Below are 16,150 nucleotides of genomic sequence, written 5' to 3' on the forward strand. Positions count from 1 at the left end.
GCTTTCCACAATGGTTATGCTCATTCACAGGTTAGCCAATCAGTGTGCCCATACCCATGATATTTGTTACTTTCCTGTCTTTTTCTATCTTCGTCAATCTATGGATCTGCTGTGGAATTCCAGAATCACTTTATTTTATATTTATCTAATTATTGGTGACTTGGAGCAATTTTTTTTTCACATAGCTGTAGATATTTGTTTCCTTGAGAATAACCTATTCATATGCTTAAGACCCTTTTTCAATTGAGGAATGGCTCTTATTCCTTTAAATGTGAATCAGTTTCTTACACATCATGGAAAGAAGATGTTTATCAGAGAAACTTAGTGAAAAGATTTTCACCAATGGATTGCTTCTCTTTTAATTTTAGATTTATTGATTTGTTTTTGCAAAAAACTTTTTTTTAATTTTATGTAATCAAATTTATCTATTTTGTCTTTTGTGAGCCTCTCTATTCTTGTCTCATCATGAACTTTTCTCCTATCCAGAGACCTGATAGGTTTTATGTATATACAAAAGCAAATTAATCTAGAAGTTTTTTGTTTGATAAACACAAAAATCCTAGTAATTGAATAAGGACATCCTATTTGATGAAAACTGCTGAGAAAAATTGGACAGAAATATGGAAGAAATTAATTTTGGCCAAACATCTCATGGGTTATACCAAAATACACCCCAAATGAATATGTGACCTAGATTTGTCCTTCATACATCATTCACGTGCACAGTTATTTGCATATTGTCTTCCTTTTTAGACTGTCAGCTCCTTGAGAACAGTCTAACGGCAAGTCTGTTGCCTTTCGCTGTATCCTTAAACCCCAGTACTGTGTGTCATATATGGTAGGTGCTTAATAAATGCAGACTGATTGATATAAAAAGTCGTATCATAAACAAATTAGAGAACCATCTTCTCCTTCAATCATATACTTCCCTGAAAACATCTCATATTCCTGTTCTTTTCTAGAGTCCCTCATTGGTTAAATGCTCTAGCTTGCTCACATATACCAGATAGTTTTCCCTTGCCCTCTACACATGTTCATTTGCAACTGTTCAGATAGTGACATTGGCAGAAAATTGGTATTAAAAAAGATAGGCCCTGGGCAGTGAGGTGGCACAGTAGATCGAGCACTGGCCCTGGAATCAGGAAGAACTGAGTTCAAATTTGGCCTCAGACACTGTGTGTGACCCTGTGTAACCCTCGGCAAGTCAATTAACCCCGACAACTTCAAAAAAAATAAAAGATAACATAGGAAACTTGTTAAATTTAATCAAAGGATTCCTTTTAATTTCATACCTCTAAACATTTACATCAACAAAAGAGAGAGCTGATCAATAAATGGACATGCAACTAAAAAAATAATGAAATCGACAAATTCAAAAAACTAAATGAAACCTGAGAATAAAAATTCTGAAAATCACCAAGAAGCGACAAACAAAAAGAAAAGCCCAAATGAAGCTACTGAATCAATAAAGTAAGAGCTGTTTCTTTTTTCTTTCTTTTGACACCACACTGGCCCTGATATCTGAGGACCTGGCTCCAATACAAGGTCTGATGTTACCTACATGACCTCGAGTCACTCCATTTCTTCGGACCTCAGTTTCCTCACCTGTAAAATGAAGTGATTGGACTAGATCATCTCTGAGATCTCTTTACACTTTTATTATACCCTCAAATTCAACGGCCTTGTGTTCTAAGCTCTGTGTGTAAAAAGTCACAATTTTTTCAAATCTCTTTTTAAGACCCAAATACTGTATTTACATCTGGAAGTTCTAACAACATCTCAGAAACTCAATCATTTATTTAGCGTAGTCATCAGTGGAGACAGTGTGTATGCAGTATACTTATCTCAATTGGCCTCCGAACCACCGATAGTGTTCATTCCTGAAAGACTGTGTTGTTCCAAGGTCTACAATGATACAACATTGTCAAAAAAACATTTGTGTTGAAGAGGTAGATTTTTGGGTCAAGGAGCCCCTTGGGGGAGTCAAAAGCCAAACATAATCTCTCAAGGGTTATCCAGCCTACTCTCTTATTACTCAATTTCTAAAGTCAATTAATTGTTCATCATTACATACATATACTTACACACTGACTGATGGGCCATACAAGTGCAAACCATAGTGGGAATCCAAGGCATTCTTCGTCTAGTTAGTTTCTCCTACAAGCTTGGTTAGGCTAACTGAATGACCTGAGAGCGCACTGAGGAAGCCCTTGAATGTCCCAAAGGATGTATCCAGTACAATATCGACCACAAACAGGAACATCTGGAAGACCCACCCAACTGGAGGGAGCCCCTCTTTCCCTGTAAGGCAGCTTTCTTTCAGTGGTAAACACCTTTGGGAAGTACATCTGTGTCATACATCTCGAATGTAGTTAATAAAAAGACTGTCCCTTAACGAAGTCATCCCCACAGTCTTGCTATTCAAAAAACTTTGTGTCATTTTAATAAGCAAAGGACATGTCTTGCTGGAGAAGGACACTAAGGCTGCATATTGCCTGACCAAGTCAAACACACTTTTCATTGCACCATTATGCTATAAGTCATGTTTTAAAATTCTTCCATTATCAAAAAGAAAATTCTCAACATTCCTTGAAGTTTCTATATTTGATCTTGATCTTCTGTGACTAAGCAAAAGATACCATATCCTTCATTTCTGCAAATCATTTCTCTTTCTACAATGAGTTTCTATGTAAAACAAATAACATTTTAAAATATACCCTATCAGTAAGAAGGATTCAGCAGGTACATGTATATTTACACATAAATACACAGAGTTGTATTAACCTAATATACATATTATAAAACATGCACAAAATCAAAAGGTGCCAAAAAAACCCAACTCATAAAGATGAAATAAAGAATTGCAACCCAGAGGTCAAGCTGGGTATATTTGCATATGACTCTGATCATTAAGAAAGAGGACAGCCACTTAATCCTGTGTGCCTGCACAAAGGGCAGAGTTGAAAAAAGCTGGAGAGAGGAAGGACCAAGCAATCCTCTTGCTTTCAGCTTTGAGGGAGGGCAAGCACAACTCCTTTTTTTCATTAGGGAGAGACCCCTGGAGAAAGAGAAGAGATGTTGGGGAGCAGAAGATATGATGAAGAGTTGGTATCTCAACATGTCCCTAATTTCCAGCTTTCTTCCCTAGAAATTTCAGGAAAATTCCTTTTGAAAAAAAGGAATTCTCTCCCTGCCTCTCTCAGACATCTCACTTTAAATGGAAAATCTCCTTTACTCTGCATGTTACCTGGCATACTCCAATCTGTACAACTTGGATTCCTGTTTGTTATCTTCTTGGATGGATGCCACACTACTATTCTAATGGTACATTGTGCAACTAACACGGTGGGGAAGAAGTCAAGTCTTCAGAGAGAAGGAAGAGATATTCCCTCCCCTTTAAGATAACCAGGTAAGTGGATTGAATAGAAGAATGAAACAATTTCTCCTAGACTTGCCATGTTTAGGGAGGCAGAGAGATAGAATTCAAGTTCAGTACCCACCCTCCAAGGACAGCAGGGCAGCCAATCTTGGAGTCCATTCTCCTGCCTTCTCCAAGCAGGAATTGCAGTCTCCTTGAAGAGGTGTAGACAAGATTTCAGATTCCAATTTATTTCCCCTTGTGAGCCCAATTTAGAGAAACCCATGTGAACATACACATAATTTCTGTGGCAATACACACAGCCTCCAAGATAGTTTATATTTTTGAAATGTTATTAGTAACATAAAAGCATTTGGTTCTCAGTTAAATCACTAATAATGACAATTTTACCTAGAGCAATATGACTGAATATGCTTCATTGTTTGAAATTTTCAATATAGAGCAATTATGTATTCCAACACTTGGTTTTAATTGCTTTTAGACCTGAAAAAAATGCCTCACAAAGTGAGTAATGTTTGATTGGTTACACTGATAATAATGAGGTCCTCTTTGGTCAATCCCATCCACCATTTATGCTAAGTTTATGCCTGAAAGTGGCTAGTCAATTTCTATGTTCCCTGATGTCAATCACTTGTTCTTACAAAACTAATTAGAAGGTACTGAATTTTTATATTTTCAACAAAAGGATCCAAAATCCACTGGAGTCCTTCAGAACATTTTTAAAGTTTAGAAAATTAGATTTCCAAATGCAATTACATAGGCAGACCTTTTGTGACTTTCAGAATTTTCAACAATGAAAGCTCAGTTGTTAAATGTCTTGCCAATGATGACAGCTTCATATGATCATTAGCTAACAGCTCAAGACACAATCTATATGAAGGACTAGGCTGAACATTGACAATATCACGCTACATCTCTTCTGCCCTTTGCAGTTAAACTTCTACAGTAGGTTCCTGCACATTCTCTCCTCTCACTTTCTTCTTAACCCCTTATAATCCAGCTTCCAACTTCACCTTTCCACAAAACTTCTCTCTAAAGTGACCAATGATCTCTTAGTTGCCAAATCTGACGGCCTTTTCTCAATCTTCACTCACTTGGCCTAACCACAGTCTTTGAAATTGTTGGTCACTGTCTCTTCCTAGATACTCTTTTCTCTAGAGGTTTTTGGGATACCATTCTTTTCTTGTTCTCCTCCTACTTTCCTGCTTCTCCAGATCACACTAGCCACAGGTGTCCCTCAGGTCTCTGTCCTGGGCCTTTCCTCTTCTGCCTCTATACTACTTTACTTGGTGACTGCATTGGCTCCCATGGTTGTAATGACCATCTCTATGCTGATGATTCTCAAATCTACCCCTCATATCCCGGTCTCTCTGCCAATCTTAGATCTCACATCCCCAACTGCCTTTCAGATATCTCAAAACAGGATTCCAGTAGACACCTTAACTCAGTATGTCCAAAACAGAATAATTTTCTTTCCTCCTAAACCCTGTCCCCCTCTTACCCTCCCTATTAGAGTAGAAGGCACCACCAGGCTCCTACTCCCACATGTTCACAACCTAGTTCATCTTGGACACCTCACTATCTCTCACACTCCACTCCATCCTCATACATCCAAGCTGTTGCCAAGGCTTGTCAATGGCACCTCTGCCATACCCTCCTATCCTCTGAGGCAGGCTCTCATCACCTCATACCTCCATTACTGCTGGTGCATCTGGCTACCTCAAGTCTCTCCCCATTTCAGATCATCTTCCATTCAGCCTCTAAAGGGATTTTCCTGAAGTGCAAGTCTAACCACGTCATCCAGCTACTTAGTGAACTCCAGGGGCTCTCTATTACCGTAAGAGCAAATACAAAATGTTCTGTCCAGTATTCAAAGCCCTCTGTAACCTGCCCCCTCTGACATTTCTAGTTGTCCTACCCCTTACTCCCCAGGTATGCACCCTTCGATGCAGTAACACCGGCTCCCAGCCAGACCCTCCATCTCTCAGCTCAGGGCATTATTCCTGGCTGTCCCCCATGCCTAGAATGCTCTCCCTCCTCTGCTCTGACTAATGACCTCTCTGGCTTCCCTCTAAGTCCCAAACAAAACCTTATCCTCTACAGGAAGTCTCCCCTAATCCTTCTTAATTCTAGAGCCTTCCTCTAATTAATCATTTCTTATAGCTTGCTTCATATGTATTTGTTCACATGTTGTCTCCCCCATTAGACTGTCAGCTTCTTGAGGGCAGGGACTGTGTTTTGCCTCCTTTTGTATCCACAGTGCTTAAAATAGTGCCTGGAACACAGCAGGTACTTACTAAATGTTTCTTGATTGACACGAATCCATATTTCAAATGATATTTTGGTGGTCCTGTATCCTTGTCAAACTTTACTCAGATATGATTAAATCATAATTGTTTTTTTCTTCATAATGTTGCTGACAAATAGGTGTAGTGTGTTGACTCTTGTCATATTTTCATTTACTTTTGCTTTTGTATTGTTAGTATTATCTTGAGTCCATCATATCTGTGCTAGAATATTTCCAAGCCACTTGTCCATTTTTAAAGGCTGCTTTAGTTAAAAACTAGGTAACATAATCTGTAAGTCTCCTTCATTAGGAACTCACAAATTCCAAAATCTTAATACATCGGAAGAAACATATGGAGTGAGCGTGCCACTATCAATCCCTCCATGTGGTACACGTTTTATCCTTTGCCAGGGCATCTTATGTGCATGACCATCTGGCATATGGACAGAGTGAAGATTCTAGTATCAATCAATATATTAAATATCAATAAAGCACACTTATTTTTAAAATAAATAATCCAAATTGAAGTTCTTATATTTTCTTCCTACATCCTCAATGGATTATGTTGTACCCCCTCCTTACCACTATGGAAGGCACTAACAAAGAAAAGCACAAAGTTCTTACAAATAACAATTTAAACAACTAGTATTAACATTATTAATGTTTTGATATTACTATTACTTTAGTAGGGAGACATCAAAACACAGTCACCTTAGTTAGGAAGACCTGGGTTCAAATCCTCCCAAGAAACACACTGTCTGTGTATGACCCAGAGCAAACTTCTTAACCTCTTAGTGCCCCATGTAAACCTAATCTGCGTCTAAGCTGCAGAGCAAGTACCAGTCTCCATAGGCAGAGTTAGTTTCTTCACCTGAGACTTCCCTATATCAATTAAATCTAATGTCTACTCCAAAAAACAACCAACAACAGAAAATCATTAAAGCAGCTTGCATTAATAAGTACTTTGATGTTTAAAAATTACAGACATTATCCCAGTAGGGACTCAAAGTTCTATAAAGCAGACAGCCTAAGCAAAATCCACATGACTTTACAGATGAGGAAACAAACTCAAAGAAATGAAACATCCTCCCCAGGATTGCTCAACAGCTTGGAAGGATTACAAGCAAGATTGGAACCCACTTCCTTTGGACACCAACATGGCTTCCCCTACACCAAACTGAACCCGCCTAACTTGCCAACAGTTACTAACAGTTTAGATAAACTAGAAAAGAAATTATTTTAGAACCCACAAACCTCCTGTGCAGATAACCTGTTCCATTTGGGCTGAAAAGCATTTGATTTGCTGCCCCAAGCAGCAACAGATCCATTGCATTAATATGAAGGTTTCTGACTTTGTTTTTGTTGTTACACAAGCTAACTCGCTTCCAATGGCAGAACAGAAAATCACTGGCTGCTTCAACTAAACTACAAATTTCATTCAAGGAAGGGAAGGAGTAAAACTCCTAATCCATGGCTGTCATAAGTATTTCCCAGCAGAAAAGAGTTTCAAGTAACAGCAGTAATTTTCTGAAGTGCAGGGCTCAAGAGCCCTCCACAGGCCACAGAATGATCATTCATATTGGTGCCATAAGCAATCCCTTGGTCAGGGCTCCCCTGGGCTTTTCCATTACCCATAAAAGAAACTTGAGCTTGCACGTGTCACTCTCAGTCTACGTGCTTATATAAGATATACAAACAGTCAGTTCTTTTCACTCCACACCCTAGGTAAGAATTATTTTATCAACTCATATCTTTCAACTCAAAATGAATTCTTGCTATGACCTCAGATGCAAAGAATTTAGAATTGTTTAATGGTTATTTATACTGTTGATTGAGCCAGGGAACACCAGGGGCTTATCCCATCCCCTAAAAACAAGTAAAAAAATGGTATAGGAGGAAGAGTGACCTTCCTGACACTGATGGGTTATTATTTGTTTCGTTTTCAGTAATGTCCCCAAATTGTATGCTATTTGGAAAGTTGCTAAAGAGAGAAGACTGATCTAAGCCATCCAAAAGAGACCAAAGGGAGCTTAAATATATGTGTACATATGTGCATACACGTGTCAGTATATATGTATTTATATACCTAGAGAGAGAGAGAGATACATAGAAGGAGAGAAAGACAAAAAACAGGCCAATAGATTTTCCACCGCCAAGGAAATGAGGCAACCATGAAGCCAGAGAAGCATGTGGCCTAGGCCAGTAGGAACAGGACTAGGGTTTGAGTTCTACCCCATGGGCACTTTGGAGAGCCACAGTCCCTAACTCTTCTTGAAATATTCACAAATTAACAAAGGGAGCCATTGGACAAATATTTCTTAAGCACCTGATATGACCAGGCACTGTGCTAGGCCCCAGACACAAAAAGGCAGAGATGAAACCAAATCTATGACTTGAGACTAAAACAAAATGTAGAAAAACAGGCATTTCTGTTTGGTTAGATTTTTGCACAACTGTATGGATGAGTTTTGTAGCCTTGGACAGAGACTGGGACTGGCTGGAAGGGCTGGGAAGAGCCGTCAGCAGGCAAAAGACGAGAAGGTACGGAGCAGCGGGTCCCCATCTCTTAGGAACCAGGCCCAAGCTCCATCCTTCCCTCTGAGGGCTCCACAGACTCCACTTCCAAAAAGAGACCATGGGCACTTTCTCTGCAACACCAAAGTTCTCCTTTGAGAAGAGCCATTTGCACATCCATGTCTGCAGATAGATGTATAGTTCAACTATAACACCTCAAGCACACATGGTGCTCTTGGTGGTAAACACCCTCTACTCCCCCACCAATGTCAGAAGATCTTGAAGAAGGATCCTTGGCACACACAGCACGGAGGCCTGTTAGAGGAAGGAGGACATAACATGGACAACACACTCACACAGAATGGGCAGCCTCAGAGGGGCCTGCAATCTGCATCACTGCAGGGAACAGCTGTATTAAGATGACCACAAACCCACTGCAGTATTGAAAGGGTTAAGCTTCCTTCCATCAGCAAAAAATGGCATCTGTCCATTGACAACCATTTATTAAGCACCTACTGCATGCCGGACACTGAATTTGACAAAGACAAAAACAAAACAGTCCCTAACCTCGAGGAGTTTACATCAATGAAGCAGCTACTAACTTCCAAGTGCTAGATTAGGGGGTGAGGATTTGGATATAAAAGAGAGAGGCCTTGCCCTCAAGGAGTTTACATTCCTATACTCTATTAAATGGTAATCCCGAGTTGCTGAGATGGAAAGCTTCATCTCCCTGGGACCAAGCTGGCGCCAAGACTCCCCAGCAGAGCTTGGTCACAGAAGTCCTCCAGTGAGATGTGTCAGCCACATTACTGAGCACTGGGGATACAAAGACAAAGAGACACACACACACACACACACACACACACACACTGAAAGTCCCTACCCTCGAGGAGCTTAAGTTCTATTTGGGAGAAATAACATATCCCCATTCAATACTCAGGGTTATGATCTCACAGATTTGGAAGCCCCCTCCAATCACAGCTCATCCACACCTGCCCATCCTGGGTGGCTCTTGTCCATGTCTTCCCATGACTTCACCAAAGGAGCTACTCCCCACATAACAAAGGCCACTGTCGCTTGCTCCTGACATCAACGAAGCACCAGTGGGGTGCCCTGCACATCCGCCCACCTGCCATCCCTCACCCTCACCCTCACCACAGGAGCAGCCCTGCCTCTCCTATAATCTATTTCCTTGGACACGGAATTTCAACCTTTTCTGGTATCATGGGCCCCTTGGACTCTAAGTCTGATAAAGCCAATGGGCCCCTTCTCAGAATCATGTTTTTAAATGCATAAAATAAAACGGAAGGGAAAGAAACTAAGTGTATTAAAAAATATTTATCCCCCCCCCCGTCCCCCGCCTCCCCCACCAACCCAACAAAATCCCAGACCATCCTCCCACCAACCCAGATAAACAACTCCTGTGTGGAGTTCTCCCTGCCCTCCCACAACGAGTCCATGGCTCCTCCTGTTCACTTGTATATCTGCTCACACTCCCCACGCATCTCTCCCTAGGCCCCTGCATAATATGTATTTTTAATTCTTGGGAAATACTGCATTCTGCATCTCACGGCCATACTGGGATGCTACAAGAATCCTAGTGTTTAAAAGATGACCCTTCGTTTCAAGGAGAAACCTGGGTCACTGAAAGCCATTCATTTCACTCTCCTGTTTAGCTGTGAGTCTGGCCAACTGTCGCTCAGAATGGTCTGATCTATACGCAATACTAGTGGGCAAATGCGAGAGGTTTTCCCATCAAATGCTGGTCATAATCTGGGTGACATAGCATAAACCAAATATATACCTGATAATTTGGGAGAGGCCTTAGCAGCTGGGTTAATCAGATGAGACTCGTGGTACTTTAGCTGAGCTTAGAAGGCACAGGAAGGGCTTACAGACCTGGTTCAGTTCCAGTTCTACTCATCACTCACTATGTTGCCTTGCCCACATTTCTCCCTGGGTCTTGTTTCCTCACGTGTAAAATGAGGGAGTCAGGCCAGATGACCTCCCGTGTCCCTCGGACCTCTAAATTCTATGCCACTATGAAAGTCCTATTAATAAAGCTCCTTCCTTTCATTGCATTCTCTTTCCCAACTTTTCATCTAGATTTATGTCCTAATGGAATCTGGCTGTGTAGGCAGCATGCTAGCTCAGGCCACGTCTATATGGTGCCAAACAGCTGGTCAAGTCAGTCTGGGGGGTAGGGATGACTGTGATTGTCTGTCTTAATTAATCAGCTGTTTGACAGAAGTGACCTTTCTAGTAAGAGCTAGTCACTTGACAGTCTGGTTTGGACATCTCCTTAAATCCATCAATAGCACAAATTGCTAAAATCACCAGCAATTAAAAATACAAAAAGGCAATGGAGCATCTGAGTTAGGGAGGGAGCATTTCTTTTTGGCAGGGGTCTTTTTTATTACTTGGAATCCAATGTCTCCACGGTCAATTGCCTGATACACCTGGGTGTAGGTTACTACTTGAGCAGACCCTGGCCTCCCCCCACTCCAAAGGCCTGCATTTGCAAACTGGACTCCATCTGATCAGGGGAGGAGGAGGAGGCAGCGGTACGGAAACACCCTCATTTACCTACCGAGACAACAGTAACAGGATAGAAAAGGGAAGGGGCTCTGCTTCCAAGCCCATCCAGCAGCTTCACGGTTTGGTGAAAATCAGCATTCATTGTCTAAGGAAACAAACAAAGCAAAGCCCGTGGATGACTCCAGGAAGTGAACTGGGGAGCTTAATCAAAAGAAATTGTGTTCAGAGGTATTAGCTGAGCTGTATGTAAGAATCAGGAATAGGAAAACATAATATGTCTTTGCTACCCAACCACATGAGCCAGTGGATGTCTGGACACTCAGATACGACTAAAACCAGTGTCCAAAGAAATTCAACCCACTTGTGAAATGGGGGAGAGATCTAGGGAAATGTACTCGTTTCCAAGAGGATTTACGCTACAGCTTGCTTTCACCCTTCTTTTTGCAGTTTATGTGTGTACACATATAATATAGATGTATGACATAAGAAATACAGATATATGACACTACATCTATATTACATATGCCCGCATACACAAAGTAAAATAGAATTGGAGAGATAAAGAGATGGATGGAAGGATGGATGGACGGATGGATATCTCCCATTCTATTTTTCCAGACAGGCATGTGTTTTGAATCACTTGCACTCAATACTTACATTTATGCAAACAAAATTATAGCACTCTCCCAGGGAGACATTCTGAAGACCTTGGCCATTTGGACACAGAGCTACAGATGTGCCTTTAACCTGTCACGGAAAACAGGGATATTAAAAGCCGCGTATACGTACAGGCACATGCATAGAGGTCAACAGCGGAGACTTGCCCGATAAGATGCACAGAGAGTCGGCTAGCTGGCTTCCAGAGACGACCTACCCACGGAGAGAGGACAGTGACTGTGCTATGACCTTGGAGTTGTGCCCTGAAATGCCTTAGAAAGCATCCCAACACAGGTTTCTGACCCTGGTGGATTTGGGCTGGCCTTGAATTTTGAGCTGCCCAAATTCTTCTTCTCATAGGCACAACTTTAAATTATGCCTCCCTGAGGAGCAAGAACAGCTCAGGAACTCAAGAACTCCATGTGGCATTCATGAAAGCTGGGTGACAGGGACAGAGAAGGAGCAAAGGTCAAGGGAGAATGTTTGGCTTTGTTCTGGGAACTAGCCTGCTCATTTAAGCTAAGGGACTTAGGTTTAATTCAGGATTGTTCGTGCGTGCGTGTCTAAGGCAACAAGAAAAGCATAAACCTTTCCCACACACAAACAGGAATCCAAGGGCTGTGGAGATGAGTTCTTAGCCCAGGATGATTTAGCGACTGGTGGACTGGGGTTTGGAGGGGAGGGAGGGATTATCAAATGATGCCTCAATCTATCAGCAGGCATTTTATTAATCACCAGGCACAGGGGACACAAAGAAAGCAAAAATCATGGTAGCTGCCCTCAGGGAGTTCACATTCTATGGAGGGAAACTGGACCAATAACTACATCCACACAACATGAGCCTTGACCACCATTGTTTATAGAGGACTTCTCTGGCCGCTGACACTTCCCCACACTCCCCACCCCACCCCTTCTTCCTATTGAGTATGAGCCTATAAAGGAGGGATGCATAAGGCAGAGATCCAACTACCCCTCCAGTATTTGGGGGTGTAAAGCAGTACTCTATGGCATTAGGAATTGAAAGAGAAATGTTTCAAATTCCACTGAAAGGCAGATTGTTATGCGGACAAATGAGGTGGTAAGTCTTCCATCTTGTTCTGCCTTGTGTTTCCAAAGCCCTATCCAGGGCCTGATACATAGTAGGTGCTGAATAAGTGCTTGCTGATTAACGGATGCCAGGGCTTATGGGATTTCAAAGACAGTAAGGTCTATCAGACCCAACCAAGCCAGAAAGGATTGCAGCATCAGCCTGGGGATGGACTGTATGTCTTCCAAGTCCCTGTGATATAGTGGAAAGAGCCTTGGCTTTGGAGTCCAAGGACCCGGGTTCAAAACCTGCCTCTGACATTTTAGTTTGTGGTTCCTTGGAAAAGTTATTCCCTAGGTCTCAGTTTTCTCATCTTTAAAATAAAGGACAAGATCACCTCTGAGAATCTGCCTAGCTCTACCCTCTCACATCCTATGCCCAAACAATTGGCCACAAAGGATGGATTTTTAGGCCATGGCAACCCTCCAAGACAAGCTTATCAAGGGTCCGAGGTCTGTTTGCATTAGTAAGGAGTAAAGGTCAAGAGACAAAGCACGTGAAATCACAGATCCTTGAAAAAGCCCAATAAATAAGTTGAGGAGACACCCAGAGAGGTCACTTTTCTGTAGGTCTTGAAAACTGCAATAAAAGACCAGCCTTTGAAGGCTGACACCTCCCTCCTTCAACCACCCTCACCCCATTCTAACTCATCCCTTTTAGCTGAGTTCCCACAAGGTGCTATAGACGGAACCATTCATGAGGAAGGGGGAAGTAGCATCAGAAAAGGGAATTTAGGGGGAGCTGACTTTGCATGAGGTTATAAGAGATGTTTGAACTGGCATGCAGAGTTGATGGAAGCTTACACCCTGTCCCCCACCTTTCTCCTCCTCCTGATCTTCCATCGGATCAGCAGCAAAGATGGGAAGGTCTGAGGAAACATTCCCCCCAGGTTCCCCCTGCCAACCCACACACACACCCCTAGCATTCCTCACACAGCAGCACCTTCCATGGCAGGGCCAACCAGCCCCACCCTCCCCCTCAAGGGTATGAAGCAATGAAGATGGAGTCTGCCACCCAGAAAGGCTGCCAACTCTGTGCACCCTAGCACACAATGAGAATCTAGCTGCTGAAGGAAAGCCTTGGTCCTAAGTGCTGACTTCACTGCTTAATTCCTCTGAAGAGATGGCTCATTTTCATCACTGAACACTTTCCCTTCAATGCCCTCCATCAGGTTTTCATCCCAACCACTTCTCTCCAAGATCTCCATCCAACTCCCAGTGGTCAATCCCAACAGCCTCCAATGGCCAACATCTTGACTTTTTCTGCCTCCAACACAGCTGATTGTTCACAGCCCCTCCTGGACAATCTTCTCTAGTTTTCCTTTTCTCTCAGACAGCTCTGTTCCCATTCCCTCCACTGATTTGGCTTCCTTCTCTAGTCTCTAAAATGTGTTACATCCTCAGCTTTTAGCTTTTCCCTGGCATCCTCAGCCACTCTCACACCTCTAATAATCACCTTTTGGTTCCAACATCTGTGTGCTGAGCCCCAGTCCTGCATTCTCATGAGCTCACTGACTATCCCCATCTGGATCTCCTCCCCAGCTACTCACATTCAACCTGTTCAAAACAGAATCATCATTCCAACTTCCCAATTTCTATCTATGGCCAACAATCTTGACTCAAAGCCTTAGGGTCTTTTTTCAATTGCTCCTCCATCCTCATACCACCTTGCCCCACCATCTCCAATTAACTGAGACTGGGGTTGGCCTGAAACCAACATAAAAAATCTGACCTGTAAAGTCAAAGTGCTGGGAATCAGATCCCACCTTGAATGCTTACAACCTGGATGACCTTGGGAAAGTCACTCACTTCTCTGGGCTTCAGTTTCCTCATCTGCAAAAGGACGGAGTTGGAGCAGATAGCCTCTAAGGTAACCTCCTGCTCCAGAGCTGGGATCCTAGGATTTTCTTTTTACCTCCATAGGTCTCCCCCCCCCTCCCTCCCCCCCACCTCTGCTCCACAAGCTACAGTCACTCTTTTCTCCTGTGTTCCTTGCTTGTCTTTGAAGGCTCAGTATTAACGCAGCTAAACCCAAACTATTTGCCATATGCCATCTCCCACCAACCAGAACGTGAACTCTCTTTTCCACACTTGAGAAAAAAGCTTCGCAATTTGCTTAAATGCATCAATGTCTTTTTTGACAAGTTAAATAAGCAAAGTGCAAATCAGAAAAATGGCAAGTATTCCCTGGGTTATGCTTGAATGTGGAAATTCCTCACTGCCATGAGGAATGGGAATCGACCATAACCACACCCCCTCCCCTCAAAACAATCCCCGATTGGAACATCTCGTTCTCTGAATAAACTGGTACACAGAGCACTTAAACAACATTTACAATAAACTTCCTGTATTTGTTGGAAAATTAAAGAAATGCACAAAGCAGCCTCACAAGCATAACCAATCAGCAGGAAAGTGTGTTCTGAAGTCTGCCAATCTGCATATTCAAAATGCTCTCAGTCACAGGCCATCCTTCTTGTGGTCCAGGTTTTCACCCTTGAAGTACCGCCCCCCCCCAAGTCTTCACCCTCACTTATCCCACATGTCCAATCATTCACCAACACGTGTCAACCCTGCTTCCATCCCTTGTTCGAGCTGCTGTCCCCTTTCACCTGGACTCCAGTAATATCCTACCTGGTTTTCCTGCCTCCAATCCCTCTCCTCTCCAATCCATCCCCCATACAACTGCCTAAGTCATAGACCTAGAGCACTGCCGTACCCCACCACGCCACTTTCCAAGCTGTAGCTGCTCCCTACTGACCATATCTAGAATAAAATGCAGATTCGTGTTTGGCCTTTCAAGTTTCCTACACAGGGGCAGCTCCAACTTATCTCCATGGGTGTGCAGGGGATAGGCAGTTCACCTAAGAAACATGGCAGCCAACTTAACCAAAGCAAGAGCAACACTGTTCTAAAGCTGAAAAGAACTGGAACCTGTTCCCTACTGGATTCTGAGCCAGAAGGTCATTCAATCAGTATCCAAGTTATCGCCAAAGTACTATACAGAGTTCTGGACTCAGAGTCTGAAAAACCAGGGGTTCAAGTCCCACCTCTGACTTGTACTGGCTAAATGACCCTGGGCAAGTTATTTTCTCCCAGTGCCTCCATCTCCCCATATGTAACAGAGGGGATTGGACTCCATGCTCTCTATGGTCCCTTTCAGCTCTAAGCCATAATCCTACAACCCTTATCAGGGTAGAGATTATCTGGCCAGTGACCTTCTATGTAGCCTGAGATAATCTGTGAGCCTCTCATACCCTCCCTAGCCCTATCTACATGGAGCCAAAAGGAATGGCTGAGAATGAAATCTTTGCTCAACCAATCAGCAGCCTTTATACATGTTTTAACAATCTGGCTAGCAGCTTCTGTGGGGGTATAAGATCCACCCACAGCCACCACCCAGAAAGCTGCCAACAGCACAGGTTCTTCTGATCTGCTTAATTAAGGAAAGCAAGGTGAAGGGTTTGACGAGCTTACTTTTAATTCAGCATTCAAATATCATTCAGTTAGTTCAGGGGAAAAAGCCAGCATCCTGAACTTCAAAACAAAATGCAAACAAATTACAAACATCAACAGACTTTGTCTGATTCAAATCCCAACACATAGTTACCAGAGTTCAACAAAGTTTCAGCATCCGGGTTTACAAGCTGGAGGGCTCCTTAGCTACAGCTGCCCAGAATCTGCTCATCAAC

General features: G+C 42.7%; 1 protein-coding gene across 2 annotated transcripts in view; it reads right to left on the reverse strand.

Moving 5' to 3' along the window:
* Positions 1–16,150, reverse strand: part of CRPPA (CDP-L-ribitol pyrophosphorylase A) — a 268,571-nt gene that overhangs the window by 137,771 nt on the left and 114,650 nt on the right. For both annotated transcript variants that reach the window (XM_036760933.1, XM_036760932.1), the window contains exons 7-8: positions 11,376–11,465; positions 10,771–10,863 (exon numbers count right to left, since the gene is read on the reverse strand). In XM_036760933.1, coding sequence (XP_036616828.1) covers positions 10,771–10,863; positions 11,376–11,465 — 183 coding nt within the window. The remainder of the gene's footprint in view (positions 1–10,770; positions 10,864–11,375; positions 11,466–16,150) is intronic.

The sequence above is a fragment of the Trichosurus vulpecula genome, chromosome 5 (genome assembly GCF_011100635.1).
Source record: "Trichosurus vulpecula isolate mTriVul1 chromosome 5, mTriVul1.pri, whole genome shotgun sequence".
Classification (NCBI taxonomy): Eukaryota; Metazoa; Chordata; class Mammalia; order Diprotodontia; family Phalangeridae; genus Trichosurus; species Trichosurus vulpecula.